General features: G+C 45.5%; 1 protein-coding gene across 10 annotated transcripts in view; it reads right to left on the reverse strand.

Annotated features, from left to right (window-relative positions):
* Window positions 1-12,766, reverse strand: part of ARHGAP12 (Rho GTPase activating protein 12) — a 432,157-nt gene that overhangs the window by 82,975 nt on the left and 336,416 nt on the right. For all 10 annotated transcript variants that reach the window (XM_085631848.1, XM_085631845.1, XM_085631846.1 and 7 more), the window contains one exon: window positions 12,627-12,725. In XM_085631848.1, the coding sequence (XP_085487974.1) occupies window positions 12,627-12,725 (99 nt within the window). The remainder of the gene's footprint in view (window positions 1-12,626; window positions 12,726-12,766) is intronic.

The raw sequence follows: 12,766 nt of genomic DNA on the forward strand, positions 1-12,766 counted from the left end.
AGGGAGCGGACTTCCTGCATATGATGTGGGGATGTACGAGCTTGGGAACATATTGGGAGGAAGTGCTGGATCTCTGATGTAGTATAACTGACCGGACACTAGAATTAGAGCTGGGCACTTGTTTACTGCATTGGTTCCCGCATCCAGCAAATTCCTTGATTTGGGCCTTGTCTTAGCCAAACGGGAGCTCACTATGCATTGGATGTCACGTAGGGGGCCTAGCGTGGGGAGAGGCAGGCGGAATTACTTAAATGGGCGCGGAGTGAAGGCATACTTAGGTTGCAGCAAGCCTTATGCACCAGTAACAAAAATGCACAAGAAGCGGCGAGAGCGTGGGAGGCCCTAGTTGCAGCACTCCAGGCTCCAGACACAGACTCAGAGGAGGGGTCAATTTTAGAGGGTCGGGGGGATCCAACTACCGCATTGGAGCAAGATGAATGAACCAATACAGGCACAAAGTAGCGAAGGTAATCTCTAACGGCTAACTACCCCCAGTACTGCATTACTGATGCTTAATACTGTTGCCGTACTAACTTCAGGTGCATTTTATTGGTCGTAATGCAAGATTTATAGGCGCACCGGGTGAGGGAGACAAGGGGTGGAGGGTATCGAGAGAAGCGACTTGAAATATAGTGTATTGGAAACGAGTTGTTGTTTGTCTAATGCTGCTTCTGTCATTGTTGGTTGAAAATCAATAAAACAAATTAAAAAATAAAATAAAATCCTTTTCTTTGGGGGACTAGAGTACACTAAAACTTCGGCTATGGGTCTCACGGAATTGGGGACACCTCGGGGCTGTCAGGACTTGGTTGCCAAGTAGACAGTCTGTCGTCCAGCAGTGGACTGGTGTTCTATGCAATTGGCCTTTTGACGGGTGCAGGTTCCTTTAGCTGTTGGTGGCCCTGAAGCTTAACAAGGGGCTTGCAATCTAGCCCTTGGGGGTCACTTCTGCCACCCTTGCAGTTGTGGAGCTCTTTTCCACCAGTGGCTACAGTTCTGCAGGTCCTTTGGTGCAGTCCAGTCTTTAGTTCAACCTCTTTGTCTGACCCACGGAGCAAGGCTGTCATTCTTCTGGTCCAGTAGTGATCTGAGGATTTTAGGTCTGGGGTGCCACTTTTATGCCATCTTCTCGTTCGTGGGAGGGGAGGATCCACTAGCCAATTGGGCAATAGTTCTCACAGGGCAACCTGTAACACTTATTACTTTGGCAACCAATCTATCCCAGAGTACCCTTCTCTACCCTAAGCCAAGATGGCGCAAGCCTTTTTCCCCTTTGAGGAGCCCTGGGCACACCTCTGACATGTACCAAGTAAAATGAACCACTCCTCCTGGAAAACTGGCTCTGCAACAGGTTTTCCCCTCTGGAGGAGTTGCCAGCCTGTCTGCCTACACAAAGGAACATGCAGATGAAGGTGTGAACACCATTTGCTTCAATGAGGCGGTAGCCTCTTTGAAGCTGGGTCATCTGTGGCCACCGCCCAGTAGTCATCCTGCTGGAGAAGTCTCACCTTCTTCCTTCAGCAAGTCTCTTTGTTCCCTGTTCCTGGGAGCGTTTCGCACTTCCTAGCAGGGGGGAGGAGAATATAGTCTCGGGTGACAACTGCTGCAGACAGACAGAAAGTATGGCAAAGGTTTGGGCAACAAAGTGGTGACTTCTTAAGTCGCCTTCCTATAAAATGTTACCTTAATCCGACCTCAGCAAGGAGTCAGGTTTAATATAATTATTCATTTGATACCTTGGAGTAAATACCTTTGGTGGCCCCAAATGTAAGTTGGCAACTAGCTCGGTGGCTTGTGAAACTTCATCTTAGCTAATGGGACCACTGGTTTTACTACAGTGAAAAAACAAATTTTGTGATGTCGCCGTCAGAACATTTTAAACACAAAAAGAGCAAAGCCTTCTTCAAAATATGAATCACCTGCCTGATGGACTACTCCAGCCTTCCCCAGGGTTAGCTTATTGTGTATTAAAAAGGAAGGATTTGACATGGCAAAAGGGTTTATTATGCCATGACAAGTTGGCAGTTTTAAAACTGCCCGGGTAGACTGCAATGGCAGGCCTAGAGACATGTTTTCACACGGTCACTGCCATGGTGGCACAAATAAGTTTTGTAGTCCGCTAGTGCCATTTAAATTACTAGCCCTGGGTACTTGTACCATAGACTAGGGACTCACAAGTAAGTTAAATGTGCAAATCAGGTATTAAGCACATTGTGTACATACATGGGGGGGGGGGGGGCAGAGTACATGCACTGGGGCATGGACAACAGGGGCCAGTCCACTGCAGTTAAAAACAAGCAGTATCAGTCCAAAAATGTGGTGCGTAATCATACAAAAAGAGGTCCTTTCCTACAAAACCCAATATTGAGGCAAATCATGAACAGAGAAACGTAACGTGAGACGTGAAGACATCCACCGAGAGTGACTTGAAGAATGACAAGACACCCCACAGAGACCAAGAAAGTTTACTAGACTATGAAACACAAAGAAAACAGCACACACAGTACAATGGGTGGGTGAGGGGGGGGAGGGAGACACAAACAGAGAAAAAGTGACGGATTGATTGATGTACTTTTAGGAATAGAGACAGACATAGGTAAACAGATACTTTAAAGATTGACACAGACAGGCTGAATTGGGGAGTATTATGAAATAAAGTAAACCTGCCTCACTCCAAAAAAAGGGACTTCACACACAAAAAAGCAATAGAGTGACGGAAAGAAACAAATACACTAGGGGTAGCAGGCCTTGAGTGTGTTAAATTGTGTAACTTTTTCAAATTTCATGAAAGTGTTGCAAAATGACTTGCACTGTAAGAGCAAGATGTGGCTTGCCGGTCAGTGACATTTTTCACATGATGGCACACCTCAAGCTAAAAAACAAAAAACAATTACCAGCAGGAGACTAACTAGTTCAAGAATAAAATGTTTCTCAGTGAGGCTTTTTCTGCGCAGACCTGTCTCCCGTAGGTGAAAAGGACACCAAAGCGAGTAATGTGAAACTTCGAATAATTGAGCAAATTTTACTGACTGGTGAAATGCCAACATTTCAATGGCATATTTTAAATTTCTCACAGGCCTACGCAGAAGGCAGAAAGCCACAGACAGACTGACAAACACGAACGTGAAACATACACTGAGGGACAGATAACCTGAGACATACTGAGAATCCACAGAAAAAGAAAGCAGGACACAGACAACTGAAAATTCACAATGAAAGCCACAGACAATGATGGAGAGACCGCAACACAGAATGAGACATGGAGACACACAAACAAAAAGAAATGCTGGGGGGTGGGCATAGACAAATAGGGGACCCAAGAGATCGAAACTACTCCTATCAAACATCTTCATGTAAAGGTGACATTGTAGAAAGACTATTAACTCACCTGCATGTCAGGCATCAACAGTCAGGCTGAAGTACTGATCTCCAATTTACCTGGTCTTGCTTGCCTTTGCGCCTGACATCACACATGAACAATAGTGAAGTGATCTGAATGCACCTCAAACAGCACTTTTGATGCCACAGTGACCAGCTTTACACCCTCCTGTTCATGCACAGACTGGCTACAAAGAATCCAGACTCAAGCTTCCAAACTCTGTCTCGATATTAGAAAACAAAACCATGCAAAGCCAGCATTGAACGCTGCCAACTAGATCACAGCAGAATAAAGAATTATGTTCAAAGTAGTGTGAGCAGTTCACAAGACCTATTAGACAATGTTTGGGCTGGGGATATGAACAAAAACCGCCCCCTTTCTACAACCAACCAAATACCTAACTCAACTTCTGGATGAGTGTAACGAGATCGGCAGTGCTCAATACAAAGGTCAGGAAAGTGACCCACTATCTTCGTTACAGAATCAGGACTGGCCCTTTAATGAAGGCGCGGACTCTGAGGAGGCGGAGTTTGCCCCCGTGACATCGGCCTTTGTTGACCTATCCCTATCCTCAACGTCCTTGAAGAGGGACGAGCCGGAAGACGCCAGCGCGAAAGCCGTGGACGAAGAAGGAGAGCCGAACCCGGAGTCGGAAGATCGGAGAAGACTGGAGCACGCCAGGGACGACGGAACAGACACCGTGAGCCGGGCAGAGCCGTCAGGAGAGAGGCCAGGAGGCAGAGTACCCCGCGCATCGCCCAGCCACACTTCCGGAGAAGTGTGGCTACCCCAGGTACGCAGGAGGATCCGGGGGCTCTTTTCTTCACAGGGTGGGAGCGGATGAATTGCGGAAGGGCTATCCCAGGGGTGGGGAGCACTGCTGTCTATTGTTACTCCTTAGGGAAATAAGGTTACGACATACCACTCTTGGTGATGGTTCCTGGTGATCTGGCAATTCCCGCACTCCCTTCCCTAGACCCAATTAGACAGCGTGAGCGACCCCCTAAAGTCCTGTTCTCTCTTGGGTTTTGTTTTTTTTCTTCACCTCCACTACCACCCGGGAGGAACACCGGAGACCGCCGAAAAGACGGGGAGGAAGGAGGGAAGCCTGAAAGAAGGAATGACCCAGACGGGAACTAACTGGACTACTGCACACTGTTTTCTTTCGCTTTAATAAACCGATTACGTAAACCCACTCCCTTGTATTGGCTCCTTCCCCTCTTGTCCACTCTATTGGGTGACAAGTGGCGAGCCAGATAGGAGTCCTCCGTTACGTCCAAAATGGAGAACCTACTAAATCAAATGAGGGAAGGGCAAGCCAAACTGGAATGGGCTGTCGAACAGTCCACTAATCAAGCAGAACAAGACAGGGTAACCTTCTCCACCGCCATCCAGATGCAAGCCGACAGCTTATCGAAATTGGCTGAAGCTCAAGCACAGTTGCTGGCCACCCTAAGCCCAACGAGATCTGCAGCTCCCCCAGGCGCTGTGGTTCCACTTCAGAAGTATATCCCTGGAGACAACCCCTTAGCATTCTTTTTGAATTTTGAGAGAGCCGCTAGGGCCAGCGCATGGCCTGGAGAGAGGTGGCCATTCTATTTAGCTCCCCTGCTGACGGGCGAAGCCCAAGCTGCATACCAATTCGCTAATAGGGATGGGACAGGTACTTATGGACACATCAAGCAGTTTGTTTTAGATAGGTTGGGGGTGGATGATGAAAGTCATAGACTGAGGTTCCACCAGGAAAGGGGTACCCCAGGCAATACTCCAAGGACTCTCTTCTTTAAACTTAAAGACGCTGCTGACAGATGGTTGAAGCCTCTAAAGTCCACAATGGACGACGTTATGAACAAGGTGTATCTAGAACAGTTTCTAGAAGCCTTGCCCTATGGAACCCAAAGGTGGCTCAGGCAACATGCGGGACTGACACCAGAACAAGCCATCGAATTGGCTAATTCGTATGCTCTGGCCCAATCAAGATATACACCTAAAGAACCAGACAAAACGAACAAAACCACCAACCTTCTGAAACCCGAGAAAAAGAGTTGGAAGGCTCTTCATGACATACCCACTCGAGTCAGAACCCTTAAACCCGAGAGTCCGGTAGCAACAGGGCCGCAATGTTATGAGTGCGGCGAGTGGGGACATATATCCCGATACTGTCGAAAAAAAAAAAGAAAAGGGAGAGGAAGAACCAATGGACGTAGGATATGTTCCCAGAACCATCTTCTATGCCCACGAAACGGGACCCGCATTTTATGTAAGTCTTCTTCTAAATAACACTCCCATTAGGGCACTATTGGATTCAGGGTGTCGACATTCTGTAGTAAGAGAAAACCTGGTCCAGTCATCCTATCTATTGCCAGGGCGCAAGGTTGGGATACGATGTGTACACGGAGACGTCAAAAGTTATCCTTTAGCTAGAGTAACCATCACTACAACACAGGGTGAAAAGGTACAATGTGAGTTGGGGGTTCTGACCGAGCTACCAGAATCCCTTATTATAGGAACCGATAATCCCTGTTTTTCATATCTTATGGCCAAGGCTCTCACAAAGGCAGGGCTTCCCAAAGCAGGATTCTTAATAACAGAACCATGGGCCACCGACACACACTTCAGAACTGCCCAGTTAAATGATGCCAATCTTGTTCCAGCCTGGCAGGACGCTCAGAACAATAAGAACAAAAGGAATCTGAGCTACCCTTGTTTTATTGAGGAAAAAGGACTCATGTATAGTCTAGGGAGTGAAAAAGCACACCCTCAATTGATAGTACCTACTGAGTTTAGGGACCAAATCATGTTTTTTGCTCATGCACACTTATTGGCCGGCCATTCGGGTACTGAAAAAAACTACTGAGTCTATTATTCAAAATTTCTTCTGCCCAGGGATATACGCCCAAGTTAAGAAATATTGTCAGGAATGTAGCATCTGCCAGAAACGGAACCCCTATTTACCCCCTAAAGTTCCTTTGGTACCCAAGCCCATTATTGGGAGACCATTTGACAGGGTAGGAGTAGACATAGTGGGGCCCCTCCCTAAATCAACACGAGGTTAACAATACGTCATGGTGGTGGTGGACTACGCTACCCGTTATCCGGAAGCGTTTCAATTAAGAGCCGCCACATCAGCAGCGATAGCCCAACATCTAGTGGAGCTTTTCTCCAGAATGGGGTTTCCAAGGGAATTGGTCACTGACCAAGGCACACCCTTTGTCTCCCGATTGATGAAGCAAATCTGTGGGTTGTTACACATAAAACATCTTCGTACTTCGGTTTACCACCCTCAAACCGACGGGCTGGTAGAACGTTATAATGGTACTATAAAGACAACCCTAAGGAAACTCCTAACTGGGGATGGGAAACAATGGGATCAACTCCTTCCCTTAGCATTGTTTGTGCTACGGAGCCAGGTACAGAGCAGTCTGGGGGCCTCCCCATTCGAGCTCCTGTTCGGTCGGAAACCCGTACCCTCCTGGAAATCACGTGGGATAGCTGGGAAAAAGAAGGGGCTCAGGATGCCCAGGAATTGCTTGACTATTCTAATCAATTGAAAGCCCGACTACACAAACTTAGAATTCTGTCACAGGAAACCCTAGAAAAGGCCCAATAAAAACAAAAACATTTTTATGACAAGGGAAAAAAATGGAGGCACCTAGATGTGGGAGATTGGGCCCTTGTTCTCCTGCCCTCCTCAACCCACAAACTGAGAAAGGAGTGGCAAGGCCCATATCAAATAAAGCAAACTATTGGGAAAACCACTTATGAGGTACAATTGACACCTTCCCGATCTCAAATATACCACATCAATATTCTTAAAAAGTGGTTAGGTCCTCCTCCCTGCTCTGCCCAGCCTGTAGCCACAACCATTCCTATCCCTACACCTGTTCCTCACACAGTAGTGAACACTGTTATTAGTCCTGATCTCACAGAAACAATGAGAGAAGAGCTGTTAGCAGTCCTTATGGACCACAGCGTGATATTTTCAGATCAGCCAGGTCGAACCACCTTGGCTGTCCATTCTATTCCCACTGTAGAAGTAGTAGTAATAAAACAAAAACCGTACCGAGTACCCGAAGCCCGCCGTTTGACTATGAAAAAGGAAGTCGAACAGATGTTAAAGGCAGGTATTATAGTACCTTCTACGAGTAACTGGTCCTCTCCGGTTGTTCTAGTCCCGAAACCGGACGGCACAACCAGATTTTGCATAGACTTCAGGGCAGTCAATAGGGTGTCAAAACAAGACTGGTACCCCCTACCAAGAGTAGACGAGCTAATTGAACGCCTTGGTGAGGCCCGATACACAACAACAACCTACCTCACCAAGGGATATTGGCAAGTTCCTCTTAATCGGAAAGACCAGGAAAAGACCGCATTTATAACACCAGACGGTCTTTTTCAATTTACCGTCCTGCCTTTCGGGTTACACGGAGCCCCAGCAACCTTCCAACGTCTCATGAATACTGTCCTGGCCCCCCACCACAAATATGCGTCAGCATATTTAGACGATATAGTGATTTTTAGCCCTAGTTGGTCTGAACACCTACAGCATCTAGAACAGGTCCTCACGGCTTTGCAAAACGCAAACTTGCATATCAACGCAAAAAAATCAAGAATAGCCTTTACACAGGTGAAATACCTAGGATACATTTTAGGCGACGGTCACATAACACCTCAACAAGAAAAAGTGAGAGCCATCCAGTCCCAACCCTTCCCCGCCACTAGAAGGGATTTAAGAGCCTTTTTGGGGTTGGTGGGGTACTATCGTCGTTTCATACCCCATTTTGCCACTCTGTCCGCCCCTCTGACAGATCTCCTAAAAAAAAAAAAACACAGCCACGTCCACTCAACTGAAGAATCCGTCTCCCTGTGCCTCCACCGCTTTCCAAGCCCTTAAAAGCGCTCTAACATCAGCCCCCGTACTGATGACCCCTGATTTTACTAAGCCTTTCTATTTACAAACAGACACCTCAGGGGTTGGCCTAGGAGCTGTCCTCTCCCAATTAGATGCGGACCATAAAGAACGGCCCATACTCTTCTTGAGCCGTAAGTTGTATCCCAGAGAAACGGCCTACCCCACAATTGAAAAAGAATGCTTAGCTGTAAAGTGGGGCATTGAGAAGCTTAAATATTTGGAGGGTCGTCATTTCACGCTTTTTACAGATCATGCTCCCCTCACTTGGTTACACCACAACAAGGGCCGGAACGATTGCATCTTACGATGGTTTCTCTCTCTCCAGCCTTACAATTTTTCGGTTCAACATCGGAAGGGTTCCGAACAGACCAATGCAGACTTTGTCTCGTTATCCTCTTTCTCCCGATCGGAGAAAGCTTAGGGGGGAGATTGGTAACGAGATCGGCAGTGCTCACTACAAAGGTCAGGAAAGTGACCCTCTATCTTCGTTACAGAATCAGGACTGGCCCTTTAATGAAGGCGCGGACTCTGAGGAGGCGGAGTTTGCCCCCGTGACGTCGGCCTTTGTTGACCTATCCGTCTCCTCAACGTCCTTGAAGAGGGACGAGCCGGAAGACGCCAGCGCGAAAGCCGTGGACGAAGAAGGAGAGCCGAACCCGCAGTCGGAAGATCAGAGAAGACGGGAGCACGCCAGGGACGACGGAACAGACACCGTGAGCCGGGCAGAGCCGTCAGGAGAGAGGCCAGGAGGCAGAGTACCCCGCGCATCGCCCAGCCACACTTCCGGAGAAGTGTGGCTACCCCAGGTACGCAGGAGGATCCGGGGGCTCTTTTCTTCACAGGGTGGGAGCGGATGAATTGCGGAAGGGCTATCCCAGGGGTGGGGAGCACGGCTGTCTATTGTTGTTACTCCTTAGGGAAATAAGGTTACGACATACCACTCTTGGTGATGGTTCCTGGTGATCTGGCAATTCCCGCACTCCCTTCCCTAGACCTAATTAGACAGCGTGAGCGACCACCTAAAGCCCTGTTCTCTCTTGTGTTTCTTTTTTTTCCTTCACCTCCACTACCACCCGGGAGGAACACCGGAGACCGCCGAAAAGACGGGGAGGAAGGAGGGAAGCCTGAAAGAAGGAACGACCCAGACGGGAACTAACTGGACTACTGCACACTGTTTTCTTTCGCTTTAATAAACCGGTTGCGTAAACCCACTCCCTTGTATTGGCTCCTTCCCCTCTTGTCCACTCTATTGGGTGACAATGAGACAGGAAGATTGTGATATCTGAAACATGGAACTATAGTTACCTTGGAATTCTGGGTCCAGATTCTCAAACAAGCTGAACCCCAGTTATCGGTGGTTTAGCAAACTCTTGAAAACAAAGCTTTTTGTATGACTATTCAAATAAAGTCAATCAAGGGGTGCACCAAAGAATACCAGCCAGTGTCTCCTTGCCTCCAACTAGTCTAGAAACCTTTCAGTTACTTTTCACCATTCCGCTCTCATCTACCATACCATAATGCTTGAAGTGTTCCACAGTGCCCTTCAAGAGACAAGAGAATCAACAAAACACCATCACCGTAATGTGTTAACATGACTCAAAATATGTGACGTACACTTGTGAACTACCAAGATCAGTTAAGGTCCTCTTTATTGCTTATGAGCTCCTTTGCTGCTACTTAACAAATAGGTACACAGACTGTAAGCCTCACACTTTACAATATCTGCAAGTCTTAAAAGAATGTAAATTATTTTTCACAATACAAAACAAATTTAGAAAAGGGAAACTGCAGTAAACAATAGATGTTTCTCAGCGGAAAACCATAGGGGTTCCAATAAATTTATCGACCATTATTTTACAATATTATTTTTCCTACTTTAACTGCACAGTGGCTTAAACTACATTACACCATGAATGGAGTAAAATTCGATCTCAATAGAGTTTATTATTTTTATGCCCCTTTTCTGAGTTTAGCGGATGATACTGCGTCAAAATGTGACGGATATTCTGTCCGCTGTTTTACAAGTGCCACAGGCTACAATACACTTGTTATACAGCAGATGGGCTATCCACAACATTTTTAGGTCTCGCCTGGCGTTGGAGCGCGCATGCGCTCCTCGCCTGCGAGAGCTATAGTAAACAAGATTTAGAAAGGGACTTGAATCCCCGCCACTCTTTCCGATTGGCTTGCGTCATCTGTTATGGTAAACGGTGGCACGTGATTGGATATCAGGCTTTGTTGTTACCGCCCTTTCGCCTTTTGGGACAGCACATGGCGACTGGTTATGAAATACGATCAAGATTCACGATTGGGGATTTCAAGGTAGTGAATTAATCTTCTTTTGCTACAATGTCACTTTTGGTTATGTGTTTGCGTGTGAAATCTTAACGGCTACAGTCCATTAATGCCCCTAAGCTTAGGCGCACTGGCTTGACTTGCGTGTTTATCTGCCGCTTATATCCTTCACTTATTTATGCGGTGACACGTCTGGCTGTATCTTTGCGCGCTCTGTTTGAAATTATGGGGCTATGGTCAGTTATTTTCCCTTTTGCGCAGGGGAACACTTCTTTGAAGTTGTATGTTAGTTTGCCTCTTGATTCTCTTAATAATTTCGGGCTAAAGTCAACGGAATTACTCTTCGAGCTGGGGCATACTTGCCTGACTCCGTTTTCAGTCTGCCGCTTGTTACCTTGTAACCGTGCCTCCTATCATTCACTGGGATGTTCTTAAGTATCCCGTCTCCTTGGTGTGTCAATAGTTCATAAGGTTTGTTTTTGTTTTATTCATCATTATTTAGCATTTTGGAAAGACATAATCCCCTGACAGTGTATCGTTTGGTTATGTTTATTCCCTATAGCTTTGGTGGCTAGTTAATGTTTGGGAAAAACAATTGATTAACTCTGCTTACCGCTCATGTCGGTTGCCGTGTCTAACTTCCAATCACTTTCCCGTTGCCTGACACACTGTTACTTTGTCTTCAAAAACAACCATGCAGTTTTAAATGAAAATATATATATTTTGTCCTGTTGGGGGACATTAGAACTCTCTTTTTGCTTCAACCCACAATGAGGTGCATTACACATGAGCCCAAAATATAAACAAGCATTTTGTCATAAATATTCTGCATCCGCACCTACAAAACCGTAGGGAATTTTGGAGTGTCCGGGTGAATCGATTCACAAATGTATTCGGTCACTAAGATGTGTGACCAGCGGGATTACACTGGCATGAGAGAAGTGGAGGAGAACATACAATTAAAACAAACTCCCAAAACGTTGCTGCTAAAACACCCTATTCATCAACAGAAATGTGCCAAATGCTCTCTAAAGTCCCATTAATTCCCCTTTTGGTAATATGATTAGGCACAGCAATTACAAATACTGAGGGGATGCAGGAAGCAACAGGTGTAATAAAATACGGTCAAACGATAAAGAGCATACAACGTTATAGAGAAGGATGCTAATGGATAATCCTCTGAAAATAGTGGCCATGTAATCTTCTCAATAAGCGTCATTTTTACTGGGGGGAGTCTCCACTGGTGGATCAATGAGGAAGACAGCTAATTGTTCTCGATCAATGCGGATTATACTGGAGTTTGACAACATGTTATAGAAGATTTGCAGACTGGAAATTCTCTCAGTCGATAACATGTGCATCACTGTGTTGTAGTTCAATAGCACCTACGAATCACTGTGCTGTGAAGCTGCAAGGCCATGATAGAAATAACTTAATAAAACAAGTCATTTTTAGTCCCCTTTAGCACTTAAAATGCAATAGGTCTCGCCTTTCATTAAGTTAAAGCCATCTGCTTTACTATACAATACCATTGGCAAAGCAAATGGTTTTAACTTAATGAAAGGTGAGACCTATTGCATTTTCAATGCTTGTTGACAGAGTGATCGGTCCAGCAAACTGAGTAAGGCCCTTTGAGTCAAAATGAAGTAGAATTAAATTACCTCTTTCTTCATTATTTCAAGACTTACGTTTATTCATTGACGATAAATACAGTACATTGTGAAGCCATTGATATTCCCTCAAATAAAGCAATCAAATCAACACTGAAAAGGACCCCACAAACCTTTGCTACTGTATTTCACCTAATGGGATTTTCTAATTTATATATCTTACAAACGAATTTGTGCTGTTTAGCGCCAAAACATAACCGTGTAAGAACAAAAGAGAAGATGAGAAATTTAAATTTATAATTTAGGACCAGCAACTTTCAAAACAATATGCATTTTCTAAGCTGAAAAAAAGGCAAACAATTCATAAAACACGCCATATCTTTATATACAGGAGTAAAAACTCTCAAAGAGGCTTGTCCATTTAACATACCTGATTACCAATTGTCTGTGAAAGTGCATCATGCCATTCCTGGATTAATATTTCACTGTCGGATTGAATTAGCAGCTCTGTTCCGTTTCTGGTTTTAAGCTAAAAAAAAAAAAAAAAAAAAAAAAAAAAAAAGTGTTTCT

This window comes from Triturus cristatus, chromosome 10 (genome assembly GCF_964204655.1).
Source record: "Triturus cristatus chromosome 10, aTriCri1.1, whole genome shotgun sequence".
NCBI lineage: Eukaryota > Metazoa > Chordata > Amphibia > Caudata > Salamandridae > Triturus > Triturus cristatus.